The 26,493-nt window shown below is 42.1% G+C and overlaps 1 protein-coding gene across 1 annotated transcript in view; it reads right to left on the bottom strand.

Moving 5' to 3' along the window:
• UMODL1 (uromodulin like 1) overlaps nucleotides 1-26,203 on the bottom strand; it is an 81,598-nt gene extending 55,395 nt beyond the window's left edge. The window contains exons 1-4 of the mRNA XM_019557113.1: nucleotides 26,161-26,203; nucleotides 12,218-12,460; nucleotides 3,845-4,006; nucleotides 3,269-3,390 (exon numbers count right to left, since the gene is read on the bottom strand). Of these exons, the coding sequence (XP_019412658.1) occupies nucleotides 3,269-3,390; nucleotides 3,845-4,006; nucleotides 12,218-12,460; nucleotides 26,161-26,203 (570 nt within the window). The remainder of the gene's footprint in view (nucleotides 1-3,268; nucleotides 3,391-3,844; nucleotides 4,007-12,217; nucleotides 12,461-26,160) is intronic.
• Between the last annotated feature and the right edge of the window lie 290 nt (nucleotides 26,204-26,493).

Genomic DNA, 26,493 nt, shown 5'->3' with positions numbered 1-26,493 from the left:
GGGGGGTGGGTCTGGGTAAGGCAACCATCGGGGGGCTGCAGCAGCTGGCAAGGGATGGGGCCAGGTGGGGCAGCAACCAGGGAGATGGGTCGGGGCATGTAGGCCTTGCGGGAGGGAGTGGTAGCCCTTGCAGGGGCTGTTTCGCCTCTGTTGGGGGGCTGTAACCCCTGTGTGGGGGCTGTGGTCCCTGTGGGAGGGCAGCAAAATATATATTCATGTATTCACGAAACATGTATTTAAAGTACTTTATTATTATGATAGAGACACTGACAGGCTTCCACATTACTTTAACACTGTAGTTATATCAATAAAACTGATCACTGTCTCTGTTTCACTCTCTCTCTTTATAGTGGTGTTTTGTTTTAATTGTGGAGGAACTTGGATTTTGGGGTATTTTACAGAGTGACTTGGGGATTTTGTTTATCAGGGATTTTTGTTTTCTAATAGGGAAAACCAGAATTCCTGCTAGGGAGGCCAGTGGCAGGGCCTTGCCTGCTCAGAGCTGGCACCTTGGACCCAGCTGGCTGTGGCTGATCTCCTGGACAAATGGGGCCAGGAGAACATGATCTGACAGTTCAAAGCAGGCCACCACACTAAGAACATCTTCCAGGTGATAGCTGCCCAGATGGCTGGGCAGGGGGCACACATGGCAGTAGTGCTGCACAGAGGCCAACTCTGCTGCCACAGCCCACTGGCAGCTGGCCCAGAAAGGCAGATGTCTCTACTAGCCATGCAGTCCCCATCCGGATCTGGCAGGTGCACAGCAGGTCATAGCCAGGCAGCAGCCCCCACTGCCAGACCCCTGCAGTGGGTAAAGGGTGCAGGGAACTCTCAGGACTGCATCAGTAGTCCAACTGGCATAAAGGATAGTGTCCCCAGGTACCAGTTGGCTGGGCTCCAGAAGCTCCTGAGAGTGAGTAGCCCTGAGCTACTTGCCAGGGCAGCTTTCTGTACTGCAGGGGACAGCACAGATCCTGGCCCCGGGCTCTACGTCCTCCTGGCTACAGACCCGGAAGGAGCCAGGCAGGGTTATTTTGCCCCAAGTGGCACAATTTGCTCCACAACAAAGTGCATGTCTGAGCACGTGCACTGAGGCAAAAAGCCTCGGCTCAAATTTGTACCACTTCTACTTGAGCTGCTGCAAGAGCACATGCTTGCATGTGTGGACATATCCCTTGAGTCTAGAAACTGGGCTGAAAATCTTAGTAGAACAGGTTTTCCTCTGAGATTTCTACTATTCAGTGCCTCTGCCTGCACCCAGAAGACAACATCAAGAGAAGAGGTTGTCTTGTATTTCATTACTTATCCTTTAGGTCTCAGATGGAACCTGGCAGAGGGCAGTATAGAAATTAAAATTAATGGAGAGAAATAACTAATTTTACTTTTTGGGAATCTCCTAAAAAGTCTGATCTGAGTTTGGGATGATTGTTTCTTCAATAGGGTGAGAATATTTATTGTAGAAATACTTTAAAGTTTGAAAATGTCACACTCTAGAGAGACCAGCTTTTTTTGAACGCTAGCTCACTTGGATGTTTGTTAGTAGTTGATTCTTTCTATGTGCAGTCATTCTAATTTAATCAGAAAAGGAGCAACAATGATAGCATTTCATATACATATTTGTCCCAGCTTTGTTTTACTTGGTTGATTAGAGCACTTCCTGCCACTTGTAGTCAAAACACTCGTAGCTAGCTTCATACTACACGGTTCTAATGACCCGATAACGCTACACACAGAGTTACCATTGTCATTCCTCATCCACGCATGTGACAGAGCTCATTGTTTTGCAGAGCACTACTAGCTGTTGTAGTAATGAAAATTAATTATCTATGACCTAAAGACAGTCATGGATTGAAGCAGTCAAACTTTTAGAGATTCAGAATCCATCTTCTATCTAGGTCCCAGTCTCACAGTTGGAACTTGTCTCTAGAATGGGTTTTGACTCAGGGCACTTGTACACTTGATGGGGATTTCATCCTCAGGGCTTTATTCTATGCCTCCTAAATTGAAATAATGGGTTTTTAATTGAAACCCACTTCAAATTTTTCTGTCACATTATGGCAAGAAGCTGGATCCTTGTTTTTTTTTGGTCAGAGCTGGAACCTGACTGCAGCCCAGGGGTGATCTGTCAGCAGGCCTATCAGCCCCTGAGCTGTAGGTGGGCCCCAGTCCTTCCTCCCCAGGACCACCCAAGCAGGCTGCTAGCAGGCTGGGTGCTGTCTCAGGTAGGAGACAGCACCTGGCATGATCTAACTCTGCCCCTAGCCCACCCGGGAAGCAGTGCCCAGTGGGCTTCAAGCAGGCAGGCTTGGGGAACAGTTGGATCAGGTCGGGTGCTGCCTCCAAGCTGGGGCAGCACTTGGCCTACTAGAAGCCTACCCGGGTGGCCCCGGGGGATGCGGCCACCGTGGAGGGAAGGACTGGGGCCCCCTGCAGTTCAGGGGCTGCTCGTCCTGCTGGCAGCTCGCCCCCTGGCTCTGGGAGAGGTGGGCAGGCTCCACCAAAAAAAAAAAGTATCAGGCCCCTTGTCAGCAGGGACGGTGACCTGCAGATCACCCCTGGGCTGCAGTCAGGTTCCAGCTCTGACCAAAAAAAAAAGGTATCAGGCCCCTTGTCAGCAGGGACGGTGAAGGGCCAAATCCCTTTTTTCTATGGAACCTGTCTGCCTCTCCCACAGCCAGGAAGCAAGCTGACAGCTGCATTGTTGCAATTTGTAACATTGCAACAATGTTACAAACTCACCTAAACCCCTCAAAACTGGCACGCTTGTAATGTGATGCCATTAAGTCACACAAACGACATTTTTGTCATGTGTACGTTGGGACAAACATCACATGCACAAGCACCCCAAGACTCCAAATTTAAAAATATCCATACTCTGGAACTCTACAAATCTCAACTAAATTGTGTGTTTTGAAGACAAGACTTAGCCAGGGCTTAGATGCAGGCAAAGCATAACTGGAATAGAAAAAAGATGATAACTTCAAGTATATGATTTCTTTAGCCAAAGTCTTGATAAATGTCAAATTGAGATAAATGTAAAATTGAAATAATCAAGAATGAATCTTGCATTCACCTGCTTGGAATATATTGCACAATTCCCCTACTTTCTGTATCTTAGAAGGGCACAGTGGAACAGCTGCATAATAAGGTCCTGATCAGCACAAAGGACCACAAGCTCTCTTTCATTTTGGCATGTCTAGTTTATCCTGGTATTTGAGCATCAATGATATCATATGAGAAACATAAGAACTTTTGTATTAGTACATACCAGGGCATGCAGAAGGCGTGAATGATTCAAAAGTCTTGGATCTATTCTGTGTAATTCGTTAAAATCCATTTTCACAAGGACTGATGCATTAAACCAATATTTTCTTAGGTTCCTCTCTGTAACTGAACACATTTAAAACAACAAATAATTTGGGTCTTATTCAGGGCAAATAGCAAAGTTCTTAGAAACTGCAGTGGTCTGTGCCTCAAACAAGGAGAAGGATTTTAGGGTAAAGGTGTACTAAAAAGGTATACTATAGCCTAAAAGCTTGTAGCAAGGGACTCACAAGGCCAACTACTAAAACTGATCATCCTTGAATTGATTAATCTTTTATTTTATAAAGATGGGGGTAGTTACTCATGTTTGTCTGAAATCAAGCAGAAGGCAGGGTAGATATGCATCTTGTCAATTAACTAAATAAGATATATAGTGAGCACAAGGTTTTGTGAACTTAAGTTCACTTCATCAGATGCTGTGAAAGGACGTATTAACAGTTGCTCTATTCATCTTCAGCAGAAAAAATTATGGCTTATTTCTTTGGGTGAAGGTAGGAGCTAGAATGTGTAGGTAACATACCACCTGGTAAAGGAGTAACACAGCCTGCTCCTATGGATGAGTTGCAGCATTTTTTAAGTCCTGGACAGTCGGTGTCAAATGTGCATGAATAATTTGATGTTTCCATATCTTCCTTTGGACAAATACCAGGCCTTGAGGCAAATTCACTGGATCTATTTAGGGCTATTTTAAAAAGAAAGAGAGAGGAAGAAAGAGAGATTAAAATGTCTGTGATTTTTGTTTCCCCTAACACTGTGATATTCAGTTTATGGCAGACACCTGCTCCTAAATGAGGTGTTGTGATGTTATGGGATGAAAATACTAACTTACAATCAGTTCTTCCTTACAAAATTGCTGACATGATGCATTTTTTATGATGTTTATGATATTCTTATTGAAAATTTAACTTGATAAGTGCGGTCTCCATAAGTACATTTTTATTTCAAGATATAAAAGAGGGACACATTTTCAAGCTCTGCAAAACAGCAATACATTTTAAATTGTCCAGAAGTAATTTTCCTATATTTTGACCAGCTCCATTTGAAAGAGAAAAAAAAAAGAGAATGTTGAGGTTTGCCCCATAGCACTTTCAGAAATCTTAAATTATCATATTACACAAGGATATAAATGTGTTGGGTTTTTTAAAAGGGTAAACAGCACTCTCAGTCACACTCACTCTACACAGATGAAGAAAGGGAGAGCAGATTTAAACTCATGATTTTTAATCTGACAGCCTCCATTTGATTTCAAGGAGTTCTGTGAGGATGTTATCCTGAAAGAGACTACCCAACACAGACAGTAGCTAAGGAAAAGCATTACCACTTCCTAAATAAAATTTAAACAACTTTCCTGGCAGCATACCAATAAGAGATTTTCCATTATTGGACATTTCACTAGTTATTCTCAATCTGTGAAAGACCAAAAGTTTATTGTGCAATACAGATCATGTTCCTATGAACTTTCCTTCAATATATCCATCAAATATAGCACAAATATAACCCTTTCACACAGTGTGTTTAGACAGACCTCCCTTGGCTTTTCTATAAATTTTATCCCCAATATATTTTAATATCACAAAGTTCCAGTCTACTAACTGCACAATTAACATCAGCAAGGAGGAAAATTAAAGCGATTCCTGTGACTGGAACCAAAGATGTTCAATGTGTGAAAAAATGCACTTATCACAACCCAGTCTCCACAGAATTCAAGAGGCACTGCTAATTTCAATTTCCCAGAGTGCTGATTAAAAGTAAATCTGATGTTTCTGCAAAGTGGATGGCAATATTAAAGTTGAGACTTTGTGCCCCAGCTAAACATACTTACACAGTCAAATGATCTTTATCCATCAAGATTTAAAGTAAGCATATGTAATCTGCTAGCAACTGTGTATTCCTAGCACACAGACATGCTAATGCCTAGAGGACACAAGTCTATTACAGCTTTGTTTTTTTGCCTCAAGCTATAGCAGGATCTTGCTTTTAGCTCTGGAACTGCCTGTGCAATCCCCGCTGTGTCCACCACACAAGAAAGTTATACATGCATAGTTTGCAGTACAGTTTCTGCAACTGGACACACAACAGTCATGGTAATTCCATAGAGAAATCATCTATTTAGACTCCTAAAGAAACATTTGAATGTTCAATTGCACCTGCAGTCTAAATAACGGGCATGCAAACTGAAGTTTGTGGTCCAAAATATCTCAGAAAAGTTTTTCTTAACTCAATTTTGCTCTTTGTAGGCATAAAATGTGTGTTCAAGCAGAGCTATTCGCAGCCTCTAAGGTTTATTGTGCAAAGGATTTGGGGGCTTCATTTCTGCAATTTGTTCCATTGAGGCCAGAAGGAAAACAAACCCTGAAAATTCAGTTGGAAGTTAACCTTCAACAAAGGTGAATCTCAATGGTGAACCCCAGCTTCCTGCTCCCTGACAGATATTATGTTTAAGGCACTGTACTGGGACTCAGCTCCAGCTTCCAGCTCTTCCACAGGCTGACCTTGGGCAAGTCACTTAATCACTCTTGTCAGCCCCCTTGTGTAAAACTGTGGCTTTTCTCTCAACTTTTCCAATCTTATCTGTCTGAATTGCAAGTTCTTTGATGTAGGGACTGTCTCTTACTAGGTGTTTGACCACAGACCAGCACAATAGGCCCCCCAGTATCAGCTGGGGCTTGTATGTGCTGCTGTGATACAAACATTGCCAATTGTACAGACAATTTCAAATTTACTTTCACTAATTAACTTTCTGTGAACAAGAGTCGAATTTATAAGTGCATCAAAACCTGGATCCCAAACTCTGTTTAACTGGGTTTGATGTTCAATACAGCTTTTTTACCCAGCTCTTTTTATAGCATGTGTAACTGTGGCACAAACAATTAATGTCTCACATGCAATCTCAGAAAACAGCGGGCGCGCTGGGAACTCAATTGAGTCCTGGCTGAGAGCCATACTAGCCATTAATCTAGAATCTAAAGAACATCGTGTTTACATCAGCACAGCAACAAAGACAGATTCACATCACATTTCTATCTGATCATATCAGAGGCACTTCTAAAGTCAATTTATTCCCTCTGCTTCAATTATCATGACAACAGTCACCCAGAACTAAGCCATCTGCCAGGCAGCCATAGCACTGAGGAGCAAACCAACAAACACCTTCTGTCAGAAGAATAAAGCATAATCCTTTTTCCTTCATTCTGTGTATGAAGTTAGAGAACAAGAAATGAGGAACCCATTGCCTGGCAACCAAGAACTCAGCTACAAGGTTATTGGGTATGGCAGCCACAATTTCCAGTTAGGCAGTAGGCTCAGGAAGAATCTCCTGGGAGGTAGATGCTAAGGGACACAATTAACTCAACAATAACCTCTAGTAGCTAGATCAAGAATGCCCAGCTTTCACCGAGATTTCCCTTTGCACCTCTTCCATGAGACTGTTTAGGGCATGGCCTGGCAGAGGACCGAAGTACTGCAATTGCCAAAGTGACAGACAAGTGAACTAATAGAGTGGTATATAGGAGAGGCTGGGGGCACTGACTATTATCAAGATTATCTGACATTTCCTCAGTATAAAACTCTGTCTTCAGTTGCTTATAATTTTAGAAAAACTAATTTGCTTGGACTGAAATTTTCCATACCAGGCTTTTGCCTTGGGCCACATTCTCCTAGAAGGAAAGTGTTAGCTACAATGTTTCAGCTCACAATCAAATAGTCTGGACCTTCTCTTTGTAAAGCTCTGGTGCCCCTGTGCTTCAAAACAGGGAGCTGAAATGTGGCAGTGGGATGGCTTTTATGCCAGGTATGCACCTTTTGTCATTCCGCTGAAAAATCTACTGAATGTAGCCAGTTATAAGCCCTTAAAATATCTCTGTTCAAACGTGCTTAGTAGAAACTGTATAGATTTTAGCAGCTAAAATCTCTGAAGTGTCCATCCTCACAGAGCATGCTGCAGTATAGGACTTTCTCTGAAACTGTCTATTCCAGGCATGGGTGGATACAGGATTTCAGAAAGGGGGTCATGGGAGCAGCGACCCATGCTGCCGGGGTGGATGTACCCCCTGCTCCCACCCCACTCCCCATACCAGGGTGGCAAACTGTGCCATAGAAGAAGTAGCAAAGGATTTTAAGGCCCTCAAACAGGTAAAAAAATCTTCTCTCCCTCTTCCTCCTCCTATACATTCCCTCCCCTCCCTTCCCCTCTCCCACTGCCTTCCCCCCACCTCCCTGCCCTTCCCAGTGCTGCTGCCTTTGTCCCTAGTTGGTCTGGGGTGGGGGTGGGCTCCGGAGCTACTCCTGCCCTCCTCCAGATGGACTGTATATGGAGCCAGGTTTGGCTAGAGACACTGATGGGCTTGCTCCTGAGCTGGCAGGGAGCACTAGAGGGGGCCAGGCAGAGAGAAGAAACCTGCCTACTGCTGCTGCTATCCCTGCCTGAGCCTGGCTAAAGTGGGGAGGAGCAGATCTGGAACTTCCCCCGCCTGCTTCCTTGACACCATGGCTGAAGTGGAGGGGAAGGAAGGCGAGAGGAGGGGGTGTGCCACTGATCATGGAGGAGAAGGGAGAGGAGGTTCTTACTTGCTTTGGGGAGTTAAAAAAAAGTCCCCAGCTGCTGCTTCTGCAGTACGGCCAACTAAAAGTGGGGTACATTCGTACCACTGCCCCTCCCCCCCCAGATCTGCCCCTGGTTCGGAGCTACGCCAAGTCCAGGAACTAGGACTGGAAGCTGGGAGCCTGGAATGCTGTGCTCTTTGCGACCTCCCTGCCAGCACCCAGATAGCATAGAGGAAGAAGGTGCCCAAAGTCAATGCAGAAGAAACACGACCCAAAACTGGTATAACTAGAGGGAGAAGACAGTAACAAACTACCAGGGGGCAGAAGTGTAGAAAGAGGGGAAAACTGTGATTGGGAGTTAGGGGACACAAGTTGTGGAGCCACTGTGTGGATAAGAGGTAGAGAGACAAACTAGATTAGTGTATTCAGACTGGCTGGGCTGTGATGCAGGCTTTAATTGCATATGAACATATTTTTCCCCATTCTGGGCATAAACTATAGTTATCTAGTGAAGGAGACTATTGTCAGCAGGTCTCCTGCTTGCTTTGTTGAGGAAGTTGGAAGGTATGTAACAAATGAAGCAAGGAACTGCAGGAAGAGAAAGCATGATGTCTCATGGTCAAAGCAGCTAAATACCACCCTAGAGAATTGGATCCCATCTTTTCCTGCTAGAAAGATTTGCTGTACAATGCCGGAAAAGTGACTTCAACCACACTTTTCAAAGGTAATTGCCATTTGCACACTCAGTTTCTTGGTACCTGACTTGCAACAGTACTGACTACTACAGTGAAACTGAGCCGGGTACCTGCAGGCAGGAGCTGCCAGTGGGGGTCACTGCCGCGGAGTGAAGCACCAGCCCCCACCCCCGCAGCCCAGGGACTGCTGCGCCCTCAAAGCAGCAGTCCCTGGAAAGCTCACCCTCCCCTTCCCACCTCCAGAGAGGCAGGTAAGTCATGGGTGTACATGACACAGGGGTTTATTTTGCCCCAAACTGAAGTGGTGTTTTTAAAAACCTACCCACTTCAATTTAGGGTGAAGTAAATCCCAGCTTCGTCTCCATGCACCTATTGAAAGCTGTGCTTTGGAACATACAATGCCATAAAAAAATTAATTACTCAGAAAAAAAAACAGGTCTCAGCTGTTTCAAACTGAGCTCCTACAATCTGTGAATTCTTGTGACTGTAATCTCTCTGTACTTCAGTTTCCTCATCTGTTAAATTGGGATAGTACCACCTTTTGCCATACACAATTTTCGTAAATATATTAATTAATGTTTATGAAACTCTCATATACTTTAATGACAGGAGTATAGAAAAGTTCATTGAGAAATAATCATACTGTCTGCAGAAACATGGACTCACACACCGAACAACGTGGGTAGAACAAAATATAGAATGCCTAACTCATGTTAGCACTGTCCATTCTGTGCACTGAACTAGGAAAGCCTTGTGAGAAAGATTGTACATGACTGTGTAAATAAAGACTGCATCTAAACTCATATGTACACAATACCTTAATTCTGGCCCTTCCTAACTTTAAAATGCTTGACTTTACAACATTAATATTGTTCTTTTAAGGTATGTGTGGGTGGTTAGGCATGCTATTATCATAATACTAGGATTAATACTAGAAGGAGCTACTGTAGAAATTATAGCAGTAACATGCTTATGCTGGCTCCCCAAATGATAAACAAAGAAACAGAAAAAGCACAGATGCAAAGGTAAATTATTGTTTCTGAAAAGGTAAGGTGGAAAAATTAGCAGGAAGGCATGCACAAAGACTATACAGATCATTCTGCTCTTATTCCAACACAGAAAAGGTCACTATGGATAACACCAGAAAGAAAACACAAATACTTTAATGGCGTGTAGTGCAGTAATTCCAATAGTTCTAATTTCCTCCTTTCATCATTTATTTAAGATTGTGTCTAGACAGTGCATTACCATTCATAGAAGTTATGACTAATACTTTGAGAAGCAAAATAAGGTGCCTGAATAATCCAAAACCAGAAATCACCTGCAAACTATACAAATCCATTTATGACTGAAAGGTAATTTTCTTCAAAGGAAAATCATCTAAAATAATTATGACATACCATTGACAAACACATCCAGAAAGGTGAATACATTAGTGGTGTGACGATGCTAGACTAAGGCCTGAGCACCTACGCTTTGAAAATTACGATCATAACTGTAGTTAAAGTCAGGAACACCAAAACCGAGGTATCCAAAAAAATCACTAGTTACTCTGTAAAAATAATGAATGTTCTTAATTTGTGTAAGATAAATAAACAGCTCCCTTCCCACTCCCCAGCTCCAGTTATTTGAACAGGCATCTCCCTAGAAGCAAATCTTGAGAAGGATTTGATCCATAGTAGTTTTCCATCTGCCTTCCTCCCAGAAATGTTGTATAATTGATAGCAATTTTCTGACAGCTTGAAGATACTTTGTGGAAATATTGGCTTATGTGGGCCCAATTCTGCATTGATTTACACTGTGTGTCAGCCAACATGAGTTGAATGGATCAATAAAACCAGGGCAGGAATTATTTCTAACTATGTTTTGTTTTTTCCTAGCAGATGGTTTTAAGGAAGACATAAGATAAAGATAGAGACCTTTCTTATGTTCCAGTCAATCCAATGGAAATCTTCCATTTCTAAAGAGTTATTTAATAAGTAATAGATGACAAAGAGTGCTTGGATTTTTAAATGTGTGTAAGTGCCTTTGGAGTATAAGGGCTTATCTACAAAAGAAAGTTGCACCAGAATAACCTGAATCATCCTTTATGAAAATGTTAAGCATGGTGGACACCTAAGTGGCTTATTTCAGTGTACTTAAGGCCATTCTTAATTAAAGATTAACCAAAATACTCAGAGTAAGGGCCAGATTGTATTCCACTTACTGGGAACCTAAGTGGGCATGGGGACTAAGTGTGATTCTATTTCACTCTGTTCAAGTTCCTGAAAATCCATTAATGCACCTACTTTCATATATACATTGTCATCTTACCCTCAGAATTAAATCACAGAAAAGCAACAAGAAGGAGGAGGAAGGGAGCCCATCCATTTTTTGTACTAACAGGGCACATTTACATTTCAATATTAATGCAATGCAATAACATCCAGCACAGTTCTCACTGGAGTTTATTGCTCCCAGACAGTGTTTACACATGTACACAGGACCACAGCTGCTCTGCCCCGGCTGGCAGGGGGATGTGGGAGTCAGCTTGCCAGTCCAGGACTGTTCCACCCTTGCTCAACATGCAGCAGAGAGGCTGGCTGGTGCACAAGGGTGCTCCAGTGTGGGGCTAGCACTCATACCCCATCCAGCCCTGGTCACCATCAACACATGCATTGTAGCAGATTAAATAACTCCTCTATTATAGTTACTAGTATCAGGCAGTGTTAATCTATGGCAGAGTTAGTTAGTTTACTCTTGCCTAATAGTGCCGCACGTGTAGGTGTAGACACTTTACTATGGAGCTAATTAGGCAACTCCACAGTAAGCATCTTGTGTAGATGCCCCCACAGTTTTTCAAGTAGGGCAAAATAGATGTAGGCACCTCAATCCACTTATGTGCCTACCAGGTGGAATGGAATCTGACCCTAAGTGTCCATCCCACCTTTTGTACCAAAAGCAGCCCTAAACAAAATGTTTACCACAACAGCAGTGGCAGCAAGGTCTTTCCCATTTTGGAGTTTTACTACAAACTCAGAAGTTAGACCTACATTTCCCAACTTTTCAAGCAAACCTGGGAGTAATGGAGTAAATATGCAAAGTAAAAAGAGTCATGAGAAAATTAGAGCAGATGTAGTTGCAATATGAAATTGGGAAGTAATGATTAAATCGCAAAAGTCCAAAGTAAAATTTGTGTGGCTGGCTGTCATTAGCATGGTGCCAAACTGAAGATTATGTTAATAGTAAACCTTATTAAATGAAGCTGTTGCATTCTTGGCAGCACTTAACAATAAGCTTGGAAAACGAAGTCATCTCCAGACTACATACAGTGACTATACAGTAGACTCTATGCTATCTTCCAAAAGTGCCTTAATCCTGCCATGCAAAGATCAGCTGTAAGAATGACAAGGTAATGCATTATTCAAACTCATTTAGAATGTTGCTTGTCCACTGAATCTGTTACATAAATTGAAGTATAAGAATGCATTATAAAACTTGCCTTTTCAATCCACAAGAGACATTTTGGGCTAGATGTACCACTGACTTCTGCAAACTCACTGCCTTCAACAGACAGACATAAACTTACAAAAACTTAGCTTCTTGAGTCACCATCTACAGTGAATCACCCATCAAAAGGACTATTGATTTAAGCAGCTGATCTGACTAATACTTACATAAAGTGCAGTAGAGTCCAACTTGCTCGTAACCTTCACAGCAATCTGTAAAATTCACAGTCTCAGGGACTTCAATAGTACGATACTTAGTTTTGTGGTAAGTTTTGGGACAAACCATCCATGGAATCCATCCTCCACATAAGGTGTTTTTCTCATATGACTTTTGATAGGCAACCATTTTAAAGACATTTTTGGTCACACTATAGTTGCATAGATGATAGCCTAGCAGGGAAAGACCTTTATCTAGAAACAATGGGGGGAAAAAAGCATTAGTGTTAGCTTCTAGTATCGCAAAATGAGTTTCTTCAGTGTCTAGATACAAAACTTGATTAAGATATAGGATAAAAGAACCAGAAAAGATGAATGGTTATCAGAAAGGCTAATAGGAGAAGGACTATTACTGGAACAGGCAGGAGGAAGTTGATAATATTTGTTAACGTCACTTAATAGCATCAGTCAGTTTGGTCAGTAAAAGAAATGCAGATTGTGATCAATTCCAGATAGACCAGATAGTTTTGGGCTCTGGGGCAAAAAATGGCAACTTGCTTGGAACAGACTCATAATAAAAACTAACAAAAATAGTCTTAAATGTACACATGAGTTAATGGACTTGCAACTTCCAGGATTCTCTGAGGGAAAAGACAGAGTATTTGCAATGATTACAGACAAGGAAATCGAGGATGAGATAAGCATAATGTTTTTTAGTCACCTGCTGTCAATGCAGTATTCTCCTGTGAACTTCATCCAGTCTTATTTTAAATGCCTTCACAGTAGCTTTTGACAGACTACACAAGATCTAAGTATAGTAATTACACAACATTTAGAAAGTACATTCAGGTATCCAACAAGGATTCCTCGAGGAATGTGTTATCGGAGCTTCTGCTTCACCATTCTACATTTTTAATAGATAATCAGGGTAAATACTACAGATCAAGCCCTCAGCTGCTCTAAATTGGCAGAGCTCCACTCACCTCAATGAAACTATGTAAGCTTACACAAAGGCCAGAAATCTGACTTGGTATCTTTCTAGACTTTAAATCAGCTGGAGGAACTGAGCTTCATGAAGGCACATGCTAAATTAAGCTTCAGTTCACTGCTGCTGAGGCCCTGGCAAAATCATCATTGCCATGAACAGAAAGCTTCAGTGGTGAGCTAGAATACACGCAAGTTGGGAGCTGCAAATGTAGTGCAGGGGGAGAGGGACCCAAATGAAGGAAGATTAAAGGTTGTCATAAGCTTTCCGTAACAATACAGTCCAAAATATTGCTGGCAATTGGAGGAATAGGTAACTTGAGAGAGAAGAGTTTTGGCTTAGAGGTGATGTTTGGATATAGTCTGTTATGAGATGAGATATGAAGAAAATATCAGGTATTACAGGTCAGTTTATACAAGATGATACATTTTAGATCCCAGTCCTGAAAAGCCTCATGTAGATGCTTAATGTACATGAACTCTTTTGAGCTAGTAATGTGCAAAGTTATGACACTTAAGAATGCTGGAAGGATTACAGCCTTGGTAAGGACAGAAATTATTATCCAGAGTATTTTCAGCAGACTTGTTTCAGTTACAAGGAAATACGTTAATATATTTCCTTTGATTTTAAACTGAAATGATTTACATGTCTAAAAATCTCAATTATCAAAACAAAAAGTATCAACGGAGGAAGCATTAAAAAAATAAATAGCCCAGAATGTCACTGAATTGTACATAACATAATATAATTTCTTCTAGATATTTTATAAAATTGGGATAGGGCAGCTGTCACTGCTCCCATATGGAAATACTATGGGAAAAGATAAACATGTCTATGCTAGCTGAAATTCAGACACAGCAAAAGATATAACAGACTCTAAAATTAATAGAGGGGAAGTAAGACTTTCATCTTTTAGAGTTCTTGGGAGGTGTGGTCAGTCAAAGAGAGAAAACAGAGCTAATATGATGAACAATAAAAGCATACAGTCAAAACATTTTCAATATAAATGAACCAAAGGAGAGAAGAAAAGTGTAACTTGATTCAATGTAAAAAAAAAATAAAAACCAACTGTTAGTAGGTAACCTGCAGTAAAAGCACCACAGCAGCCTGGGCAGGCTCCATGTGTGGCATGCAGCAGATTAGGGAGGGGATAGGGAGGCAGAACAGCAGCAGATAGGAACAGGGAGCAGAAAGCAGGGCATCAGATCAGATTGGGGAAAGGGATCAGAGTGGCCCTCAGGAAGAGTGCAATGCTAATTTGTAGGCAAGGTTCTTTGAGTAGATGTAATATTTTTTATTAGACCAAGAAGCCAGAAAAAAAGTTCCTAGCAAGCTTTCAGGCCCAGTCACCCTTCTTGAGGCATAGGAAGTCTCCGCTGGTCTGAGACTCCAAGGAATGAGAGAAGCTAAAAGCGTGGCAGGATGTCAGTGAGAATGTAAATACAGTAAAATCTCTCACTGTCCAGTACTTAACCAACCAGAATACTCCATTAACTGGAGTTTCCAGCCAGCTGGCTGGCTGGACATGGGGGGTGGAGGGTGGGACACTCACACATGGCGGTTTTCACTGCCATCCACCACCCTGCGCTGCTGCTGCTCTGCATGCAGCCGCCACCCCACCCCACCCCATTCCACCTGCTGGACGCAGAGGTGGAGTGGGGGAAAGCTTGCATGCAGCCACTGCCACACCTCCCCCCACCAGCTCCATGTTATCTGCAAACCCTGCCAAGGGGTCAGACTAGATGATCTGTCTAGGTCCCTTCCCACTCAGTGATTCTATCATTCTAACCTTATAGATATGTCACTGAAATTTGGGTGGTCACCTTTTTAAAGAATGACTTGATCGTAGTCAGTGTAACCCCTGCAAATTCAGTGGGGAGACCCAGACTGCCTCTAGCAGAAGATCTGCCCACAGATATATGATTCTCCTTTGAACGTGACAACAGAGAAGTTAAAATTTGAATTGTCGAGGTGAAAAAATCATTGAGAACATTCAAGAAACATTTTCTCTTCATTTAAACAAACTTAGCAGCCATAATTTAAACATGACTGACAAAATTATTCAAACAGGAAAATACATTCATCATACAGAGAGTCTAAGACAAAGTGCTGACAGTATGCTGCAGTACACTGCAGTTAATAATACTGCCTTCAGATGGAAGAATTAAATGAGGTCCATCTTGACAGTCGAAGTCTCTGAGCAGTACAAAGGACCTTCTTTATTCCTGGTAACTTGCTTAGAAAACTGATAAGAAAACCATATTTGAATTAGATTTCTAACTGGCCTTCAGTCAACCTTTCTGAGATGTAGGTGTCAGTACCTTGGGTGTACCTTAAGCTGCCATGCTTAAGCCTTCCCCAGCTGCCTTTTCAGTCCCTGAGGGCCACTGTATCTGCTGTAACTTAGAACAATTCTGAGGTTACTCTAGGTTGCTTAGCTGACTAAGGCTGAGCTGTTACATGAGCCCAGTGTGAATCTACCATGAAGTCATTTTTGTACCCACCTCCAGGTTCTGCCTTGAGCACTCTATTGTCTAGACGAGATAAGGCACTGAACTGGGAGTTAAGACACATGAGTTCTTTTCCTGTTATTGGCATTAATCTCCCATTTTGCTTTTGGTAAGTCCCCATACGTTTTCCCTCCATCTACAAACTGGGGACAATTATGTCCATCAATTGAGGAAAAGCATTGTGATAAGACAAGAGAAAGGATGGATGCTCTTGTGAATAAAGGACTGGGCTGGGCCTCAAGACAGTTCCTCCTGTGTGTCTATGAGCAATTCACTTAAGCATCGCCAAGCTAGACAACACAGTGCCTAACTTCAAGGCACCTGGTCCGCACAGTCAAATCCAGAATCTTGTATTAGGTCCCCAGGCTCCTTCTACTGTGCTGGGGAATTTATGCAGAACAATTTGCATGCTGATCAGACAGCCATCAAAAGACTCATCATACACGGGGCCAGTGAGAAGGATCATAGTTTAGGGCACTCATTTGCTGGTGGGAAAGAATCCTGGGACTGTTTCCATCTTTTGTCTGCTTTATTTCAAATACAGACATTAATCTGGGGAGCAGGGACCAGAGCACAGGATTCTTCCTCCTTCCCAGCCCACCTCTCAGTATGTGCCATAAATGTGAGGCTACAAAGTCACACTCCTTGCAGATGCTATTGCACTCTCTTACATAGTAAGTGTTGAATTATTTTTAGTCCAGTGGAAGGTTCATCAAGAGAGCTAAAGCCCTGTGGTTCAGGGACTTCTGCGGGAGACGTGGGCTCAGATCTTTTGAAGGTAAGTGTCTAGAACTAGGTATCCCTTTTTTCAGACACGGGCTGTATCCTCTAAGCATTAGGCTGTTATACATGATGGGTGCCAGCTGTTTTTCTAGCTATGTTTTAAAGGAAAGTGGTAACTACTACTGTACTGTGTAGAGAGCCTGGTCTTGTTTGTGTGCAGGAAACACACCATGCAAGCAGGTACCCAACCAAAACTCTGAGGATTTGGGCAGAGAAAGTCATTTTTTCAGGATCCCATTCAGGCTTAAGGAGGAGGAGCTGGGTACCAAACTCGTCAGCCCTGTTCAGTCCAGGGCTGTCCTGGGAATGCATGAATGCACAGCTCTAAGCATCGCAGGAATTTTAAAGTTAGGAAGTGAAATGCTTGTGGAGTGTAGCTGCCTCCAAGGTTAGGCAAGAGCTGTGCACAGCATCTCAGGATCACAATTCTGGACTTACGTGACTACGTCCCTTATTTGACCTCTCTGATAATCTTACTCTCTAACTCAGTTCACCTATAAAGAAGGTACAATGATATTACACAGGTGTGTTGTGAGGCCTCCACAGCGATGCATTGGTCACATAAATAGATACATTTTGACCTACCAGAACAAAAGAGCATAATCTTTGATAGATGCAGTCAGGAAGGAATTTTACTCCCTGATCAGATTGGTATGGATGGTGAGGGTTTCTGTAGTGGAGGATGTGGCCCTTCTCCTGGGATCTCCTGAGGCATATGTTAACAACCTTTTACAAAAGCAAGACATTAGCTGCTGTGATCCCCCTACTTGTAGCAGGTTAGGGCATTGTCTTATGTTGTGTTAGTATTGACTGTGTAGTTTTACTAACAGTTTAAATTATGGATTTGTATGGAATGGTTTGGATAGGGATGATCCTGCCTTGGGTAGGGGGTTGAGCTAGATCAGGTGTGCTCTCTCAACACAAGCCAAATGTGGCCCATGGAGCCATGGTATCTGCCCTATGGGGCCTCCAATGGGTTAGGAAATTTGGCAGTGGGGGAACGATGGCAGTTAATATGTCCATCTCCCCTGCTGCCAAATTCTCAAATGCCAAGCCCCACACAGTGGGTCAACACTGGACCAGGCCCCCCACCACTGCCCCCAGGGTCAAGAGGTGGGGGAAGGAGGCTTGAAGAAGCTATCAAGGGGCTAGGCTGGGGCCTTGTCAACCTCCCCCATCCCCCCCTGCTACCCTCTGCCCCACTCTGTGTAACCAGATGGGCCCCTACCATACCCACCCCAGGGTGTTAGATCAGGACCACTAGCCAGATCCAGCCTACAGGTGGACCAGGCACTGCTGATCTGTCCCACTGGGCAAAAAAGGTTGAATACCGTTGAACCAGATGACCCACAGAGGTTCTGAGCAGACGTACTCCTCTACAATTCAATGATATTAGATCATTGCAATATTCCAGTGTAAAATTAAATTGGGCTTGTGCACAACTCTAAGGAAGGGTTGCTCTTCATGCCCCCAAATTCCACCACAATAGTGCTCTATATGAACAAAATGGCAAGTGTGGTAAAAACCTGAATAAAACAGTACAATGAAACCAGGGAAGTATATAAATACATATTCAATAAAGAGCTAAAGCAATAAATTAAAAATAGCATAACAATCTAAACACTTCAAAGCAAGCTAAACCAACTCAGAATTTCTAGCAATGTTCAATATAAAGACTTTCATAAAATCTAGGAATTGAATTTAGTACAGAAATATGACAGCCATGAAGTTTACGTAAAAAGAACAGAATTTTGATCCCAAACTGTGTAAACATCACAAGATCAACTGGTCTCACAGCAGAATCACTATCTTAGACTGAAATGTGCAAGAACAATTATCACCTCAGTCCAAATGGGTTTAAACCAGACAAGGACCCTTCTTTCTTGGATGTTATCTAGGATGAATCTCCTAGATGATGTGGATGAAAGGTTTATTTTTCCAGGATCACCTATCTAAAGTACCTTAAACAGCTCAAGACAACCTCTTGTCATTTTGCCATTCCCATATTCTGTAGGGCCTTTTTTAAAAATGCAGTTTTTGACAGGGTTATTGCAAAAAGTGTACAGGAACTAAAGTCCAACCAGTACTTATAAGCTGTTCAAGTCTAAATAAATTAGTCCAGAAAATTAAGAATGTAGATTAGAATGTAAATTAGCACTGAATGCCCAGGTATTTGGTCGAATTATTTTTACCCCCAACTAATATCAAAGATCCAAATTTAAAATGTGCCACCTACAATCTTACCCTTCCCATCTTATAAATCTCTAGGGGTTACTAGCTTTAATTTGTACATATTCAATGACATTTATATAAATTCAAATTTATATAAATTCTTCCAAAATGATATATGAAAGGGGTTTTTCCCCCTATCAAAGTGTGTACCTTGCTGAGTACAGCTACAGCCTCTCTCACTTCTGAGAGAGCAGGTATTTTTGTTTTGTTTTAAATATCAATAGTGGATTCCTAAATCCACTGAGAGTTGCTGAGACAGAAGCATACTTCTAGAAAGCAGTAACTATTACTTTGTCATTCAGAATAGAGACCTCTCATTTATATACTAAATTATCCCACATGGAAACAACAGTTCTCTGATCCGTGCATCTTACTCACCTGTAAAGCCATTGCCTTTCCCCTGCCCCGTGGCTGTCCAGAGAATGAAAACAGAAATAATAACAATCCTGATCATTGTCCCAGCAAACCTCTGTATCCCTCTTCTTACTGCTTTGTTTTCAGGCTACTAAAATTCAACTGTTATCACATCCAGACTTTTGGAATAAAGGAAAATTTCCTCTGCTTTTCTCCTTTGCAAATGGGTGATAACAACTGGCTACAAAACAAATAAAATCCAGTGGGTATTTCAGCTGTGCAGTCTCGTTAACACTTTCCCCAAGGAACACCTGCATCTCCATGGCTGAGCCTCCCAGTATACAGCAGGAGTCATCCAACATAGTCATCACAGAATAAAGAAAGTACAATAACTACTGCTTCAGTCTTTGTCTATTCTTTGGAGCGCAAATCCCACCTTGCACCTTAATGTCAGACATGGACAGGAACCATCTCTCACACAGTTCATTGTAGCTCCACATTCATTTTAGATCCAGTTGTGTTATTATCCTGCAAAGCTAAAGTGGCATTACCATTCACACCTGTAAATTACTGCCATAGTAAATTCTGTAGCTTGAAACTGAAATGATTAAAGATAACTACACAGGTAAAAAACCCTTTTCATAGGAATCTAAGTTGCCTTAATTGGCTTCTTGTATTGTGTCACTTATTTTGTGATGACCCAGCATCACACAAATGGTTGGTGGCAAGATTAGAGCTAAAATAGGACTAGGAAAACATAGCACCAGGATGGGCATGAAGGGGTAAATCTAAGAATCAGAACCCCCTTCTTTTGAAGGTATCAATCTGGAATGTAAATTCTAGAGAAAAACAGACCCACGGCCTTACAATGCAGAGATGACACCAACAGGCAATCACAGAATACTTTTCATTTTTATACATCAAACAAATGACACAAAAACCCTCACTAATGAAGTGTTATAATTGAGATGTTAGATGAGCACCTGAAAAGTCAAAGTCATGGTTCCCAAGCATAGGTAACATGCTAATGCATAAGCAACGATACACTGCAGTTATGCCAACTACTACTACACAGGCACAAAAGAGCCAGACATAGTTTCTATGGATACCATAACTGTGAATTTGCTCATTTGTGCACATTTACAATCTCAGCCAAAAACCTGCAGCAATATGTCCCTGGACAATCCCCTTGTCAAGTCTCTGAAGCAAAGCAAGTTTAGGGTTCTGGCAGCGAGTGAGATGGCTCACTTGTGAGTCAGCACAATGCAAAAGCTTTGGCACAGTGCCGAGGGCACTTAACTGCTGTTCTTTCAGGTGGTAAGAAAAAAAAAATCCCTGGAAAATTTGGATTTACATTTTTTTTTAAGTATTCAAATTTTCTCTGGAACATTCAATTTTCTGTGGAAATTTGAATACCAAAAGATGTCACCAAAAAAACAAAATATTTTGATTAGGAAATGGTGCCATACATCTTTGAGCACCTCAAAAAGCCATTCTCCTCAACACACCAAACCTGCTAGGGTGCATCCCAGTGTCTTGTTTAGGAGAAGGGAGGCAGTTCAGCATGAAATGTTGTCTGGGTTGGAAGCCCCAACAATAGAACAGAATAAAGACAAGGACCAGCTGAGCTCCAACGCTCATGACACATGGAAGCATAGTTTCCAGGTATAAAATATTACACTTATGCTTCATTTTTAAAAATGAAAGACCAAAATTCCCCAGAGAGGGAAGACAATTTTTATGAATGGTTTAATTGTTTAAAAAACTCAGTTTTTGATCAAAAACCAGATTTGATGAGAATTTTTCAACTAGCCCTTTATATGATAGGTGCTAACTTAATGAACATTTACGTTCTGCAGCACTCTGAATAAATAAAAAGTGTTTCATGAAGTATGTTGGGAAAAAATTCAATCGTAGGTAATTGCAACCTGCAAATGTAAATACAGTATGTAGTGTAGCTTCAGTTGCATTTAGTGTTCTTCTAACTGTCCTAAATAGTTGTGTAGTGTTGCTGCACCCTTCTAAGCAGTCTAAGCAGCTGCAGTATTCCAGAGCTGGCTATGAAACAACTGTCACTTTATTCATCACTACAGACTTCTGTAGCTAAACCTGATCTTCTGTACCTTATGTTAAAGGACTAATGCTCCCATTTTGAAAAGACTTCTGTATATCCTCAACTTTATGCCCATGGGTGGATCTAAAATTTTGAAAAGGGAGGTGCAGATGGTGTGGTATATCATTACATATAAAACAACACCAATTTTTCTCTGGGTAAAAAGAAACTAGAAGCTCTATTAATATGCTAGGGGCCTATGGCTATATTATTCAGTTAAAGATTAAAGCAAAAACAAATACAAGTTCATTGGCTGTATTAATTTGTTATATCATATGTTATATTTAAAAACAAAACAAACTAGGCAAAAATAATCAAAATATGTTGTTTCTTTATTTCTGTTGTCATTAGAATTAAATCTACATCTCTTTCAGATTTATAACACAAAAATTAGCTTTTCTGAGCATATGGACAGTGCAGTGCTTCAAAGAACATTATTTCCACACCTGAGTTGATGTTCTCTTGAGTTTATGTTTCCACACTGGTGTTAATATCTTTAGCTAGAATTAAAGGCAGACTGTAGGGCTGTGAAACAGGAGCTAAATAATCAGGAGCAGCTAACAGACACCAGAATTACAGAACAAGGGATATTTTGATTAGTGAGACATCAAGACCATGAAAAAAAAACAGAGGATCATAAACATCAGTGGAATTAAGAGTTTAGAAGAAATCAGGTAGATTGTAATGAGCCATGAATTCAACTGAATCCCTTGCTGCTGCTTGAATTGAAATACTGGTACCACTACCAGGCAGTTGGTTTTGAAGTTTGGGTGGAGTAGGGATCAAAAGCCAGGTGCAACTGTACCACCGCACCCACTTTCGACCTACTCCGTTTGTGCCTAAAGTTAACCACATGGATAAATCTTTGCATGATCATATCTCGAGCCCCTTACTAACAGCTGTAACAGGTTCATATCCTCTAACAATGGGTTACAACTGCATTTCAGTGGTGAATTAAATTATTCCTGAATACATAAACAAAAGCAAATCCATTCTGAAACCTTTACTTAAAGAAAACTCCAATTAAACTCAACTGGGGTTTCCCTGAATAAGAAATGAATACAAAATGAGCATGGGCATCAGGATTTCTCCTACAATTTGTGAGTTATTTGAGGTCATGGTTCATGTATGTAATGCTTCTTACATTTCATTAGTTTAGACACATGAAACTTTTTTCTCAGCAATTCCTAAATATACATGTGGAGACAAAAAAGGCCTCAGGTCACCCTAATACATAAGCACGTCTAGCAATGTGACCCGAGAATGTGCACTCATTTTTCATATGTATTCTTGCACAGATTCATACTGGTGACTGGGTTACCTTTAAGATAGTTGTATCCTAGGTGGCAGCATGTGTGCTTTATATTGATGCTGTTGCTATAGTGAGTTGTGTATACTTTTGTGGCAACCAGTAAATGGAAAGTCTCCTACAAGGAACTTAAATAAATTCATCAGCCATGTTGAAAGACTATCAATCTTTTAATATTTATTTAACAACCTAGAGCATTATATCCCCTCTTTGTTTCCCTTTTGGTCATCAGTTATCTCCCAGGTGCCTTCTGAAAAGATCAGAAATTGCCCCTTTGGCAATGGGGATGCACAAAGGACAGGAGAAGGATTCAGTGGAACAAAAACTGTCACCGTAATCTGCCAGAACTGCATTATAACAAACTCTGGGATAAGCTCACCACAGTCCTACAGGCTCTGTCTATTATACATGGAATCGATCAGCTATCTGGCTGCTTCACTTATATCCCCTGCCAATACAGTTCTACAGAAATAATTGGGAGAAATAGATGCAATTTGCCCAAGAACGGGCTAACCATGGCAAAAATAAATAAAGCAATAGATTCAATTTGCCCAAGAACGGGCTAACCATGGCAAAACTAAATAAAACAATGACATCACATATTGTTTGAGACAGGAAGCACAAAATGTGAAGCTCCTAAGTTGGGATGTTATAAAAACTGAAGAGTGGAATTTCCTAGCTGAGATGTCACAAAGGCTGAAAGATGGCTTTGGCTTTATTCTTTACATGAAGTTATTTCTCATGGCATGTTTAATAGGCATTGGTCAGTGATAATATAAGAATAGCCTGTCCTGTATTTGTGCAGGGGGTTGGACTAGATGATCAATGAGGTCCCTTTCCAACCCTTTAATGTAATTAGTGATTTAAAGAGACGGTGGAAAATTATTCCCTTTTTTAAACTAGGAATTTGATTGGGGAAGGTCAACTGATCTAATATGCACTTTATTGCATATTTACTTATTAGTATTGCTATTGATAGTTGCTGTTTCAAATAGCCTACAGAGTCTTCCCTTTATATGTATCAAAAGAGTGAGTGATTTGCATACTAAGACCCAAGCAGTAGGGTTGCGCATGTGGGTTCCTCAGGAACCTAACAAAGGACCTCACTGTATTGCAGATCCAGATGTGCCTGTCATAGCTTTAAAATGTGCAAGGACCAAAAGGACCACTGGATATTTAATCTGACTACATGTATACCAAAGGCCACTATGATTTAAGTAGTTAAACTATATCAAAGCCTAAAGACTTTAGTTAGACTAATTATGCCACCACATGCAGAGAGCAGAGCGTAACTGTGAGTCTGAGGCCCTGCACTGACAGAGAATGGATTCAATGTCCAGGTCATCCTGGAGAGGACACCTTAGCCCTCAGCATAAGAAGGTGTGACACCATCAAGGTGCCCTGTCAGTCTAACCTGTGAAAAAAGTTCCCTCCTGACCCTAAATCTGGTGAGCAGTCTGATCCTGAGCATGTGAGGAAGGCATGTCAGCCAGGCCTCTAAAGAAAGAAAATTGTCAGAGCCATGGTCCACTCCATTTAGTGACCTGTCTCTGAAGATTCAGGTGAAGGGGGAAAAGATGCATCTAACCAATTGTCAGGGGAAAAAAAGAATCTGGACTCCAAGTGACTGACTAAAGCCCTGCATATAAGATCTTGTCATAACACAGAACAACAAGTGTTATGAGCATCTTGAGGACAATGCAGGCAATCCTGTTTCTCCAAAAGTCTGTGAAAGGGAAAGTGATGACCAGGAGATGCCAGTAGTATAACTAAGGTGGAGACAGGCAGAAAAGAGATGTTGCCACTGCAACCATAGCATCATGCCAGCAGCACAGCAGCAACTGGAAGTTGCTGCTGCCCTGGCACCCAGCTGTACTGTTATGCATCTGGGAGATGCAGAATCACAGATTCTGTGGTCAGACAGAACCACCACAGACATCCAGCCTAACCTCCCTCACATGCAACCTGCACAATTTCTCCCAGAAATGGTATTGCAACATATATATTTTTCAAAGATCAGATCTAATTTTAAAGACTTCAACCAACACTGACCCCATTACATCTGCCTCAAACCATTCCATTCCAGCATACAGTTATCCTCACAGCAAGGAGCATGTTGTACCTTCTTTCAATGCATTTTAGTACCCTCACATCAAATTTTATCTTGTTTCAAGGTAGAATTTATCTAACTTTAACTTCCAGCCACTGGACCTTGTTAAGCCTTGTTAAGTACTAACCTACAGCAATCAAGTCACATCGCAATCTCATTTTCAATGAACACATTAAGTTGAGATCTACTACATTTGTTTTTCCAGTCCCTAGAAGATTGTTTTTTGGGTCACATCCCTCTTGAAATATTATAATCAGTTCAACATGCTCATCTGACCCATATACAATTAACTGGGTTGGTGTGACAGGGAGCCAGAGGCTCTTGTCATTTTAAGCAGAGAGTGCAGCAGGGCTGCAGCAGAGGAATATAGGCTTGCCATCAGGCAAAGGGGAGAAACCCCTGTGTGAGGCTGGAAAGCCACATGACTAGAAGGGATGGGGTTTAGAGGTATATAAGCCCAGGGCCTAAGGGAAAGCAGGTGGGCTGACCCTACATGCTGCAGGAAACAGGCTCTACCAGAGAGAGCTAGATGGAGACAGCTAAGGGGGAAGTACAGCTTGTCATGTGAAATTGACCCAGAGTGGGGGAGATTTTTAGTTGAACTGGGGGACCAGAGTGGCTGTAGGGGTGGTATAGAGGCCACAGGGGTGCCTGAAAGGCACCCAGCATCTAGCCCTGCAAGGGTCAGGGATCCCAGGGGGCTGAGAAGCAAGACAGCAGCCTTGCTTGGATCAGTGACTCCAGGGAGCTGAGCATCCCGAGAAGGGCAGGTCCAGGGCCACAGGTCTGGAGTCATAGAAGGGCAAGAAGAGGGCAAAGGCCCAGAGCCTGAAAAGGACAAGGCAAGGCTGGGGTCTAGAAGCTGAGGTCCAAGGCAGTGGACCTGGGCTAAGGGGGCACAACCAGAGAAACAGGACCAAAGCCAGAAAAGCTGAAGCCTCAACAAAGGTTTGAGGCCTGAGGGGGCCGAGAGTTGTGTTGAAGGGACACCCAAAGTGATACCAAATCATATCTGCAAGGTGGTTCTCTCTGACTATAGGGAAGGATGGAGGCCACAATTATCATCCCTAAGGCAGCTGTGCCCTAAGGCACAGACAGAGCCAGGAAGGCCGCAACCTAGGGCCAGAGGAGTAAGACTGGTGCCAGCCGAGCACGTGAAATAATAGACAGAGGAGGAACTGAGGTTTACTCTGGGATGCTGGGGCAGTTTCCCTATATATTGTAAGATACCTCAAGGTGTGGCAGGTGAGGTAGAAAAGGGAGGGCACCCCAAGGAGCTGGAGTGGGGCAGGAGTCACATGGCCACCAAGGAGCATTGTGGCTGCCCTCAATCCCAAACCACATACAGTTGGATTGTGTCCATACAGCCTAACCATGCTCACATCAGTACTTTCAGGGCAACCGCAAGCAACTATCCTATAATGCTTCTGCAAGGCACACACTGCCATACAAGAGAGCCATACAAGCAACCTGAGAGAAAAACCAAACTGGTTATACATATTTGGTGAAAAAGTGAAATAATGGTGTTACAAACTGGCCATGGGGAGATACGCACATACCAGCTAAAGCCTCAGACAACAATGATGCATGTTTAGTTGCCATGGTTAACTCGTATTCAGAGTCACCAGCTCTTTACAAGCTTGATCAAAAGTCCTGTTGCAGGGTGCAGGCAAGGGCTAAAGCTAAAGACCTCATTTTCTAGTATACCTGTTTTCTGCAAGCCTCACAAGAATAAGCCAAGAATAGCAATATTCCAGCCCTCCTCCTGCACTAACCGATCCCGTTGCCTTCTCCTACTCCTAAGCCCAGCCCTTCCCCACTGTTTACTTGGTAAGATATCGCCTTTCACCAGTCCTCTCTTGTTCTTCTCTCTCCATGCATTGTTGAACCCA

Source organism: Crocodylus porosus, unplaced genomic scaffold (assembly GCF_001723895.1).
Source record: "Crocodylus porosus isolate Cpor-Errol unplaced genomic scaffold, CroPor_comp1, whole genome shotgun sequence".
Taxonomy (NCBI): Eukaryota; Metazoa; Chordata; order Crocodylia; family Crocodylidae; genus Crocodylus; species Crocodylus porosus.
The sequence above is the reverse complement of the archived record's forward strand: the minus strand, read 5'-3'. Positions and strand labels throughout refer to the sequence as shown.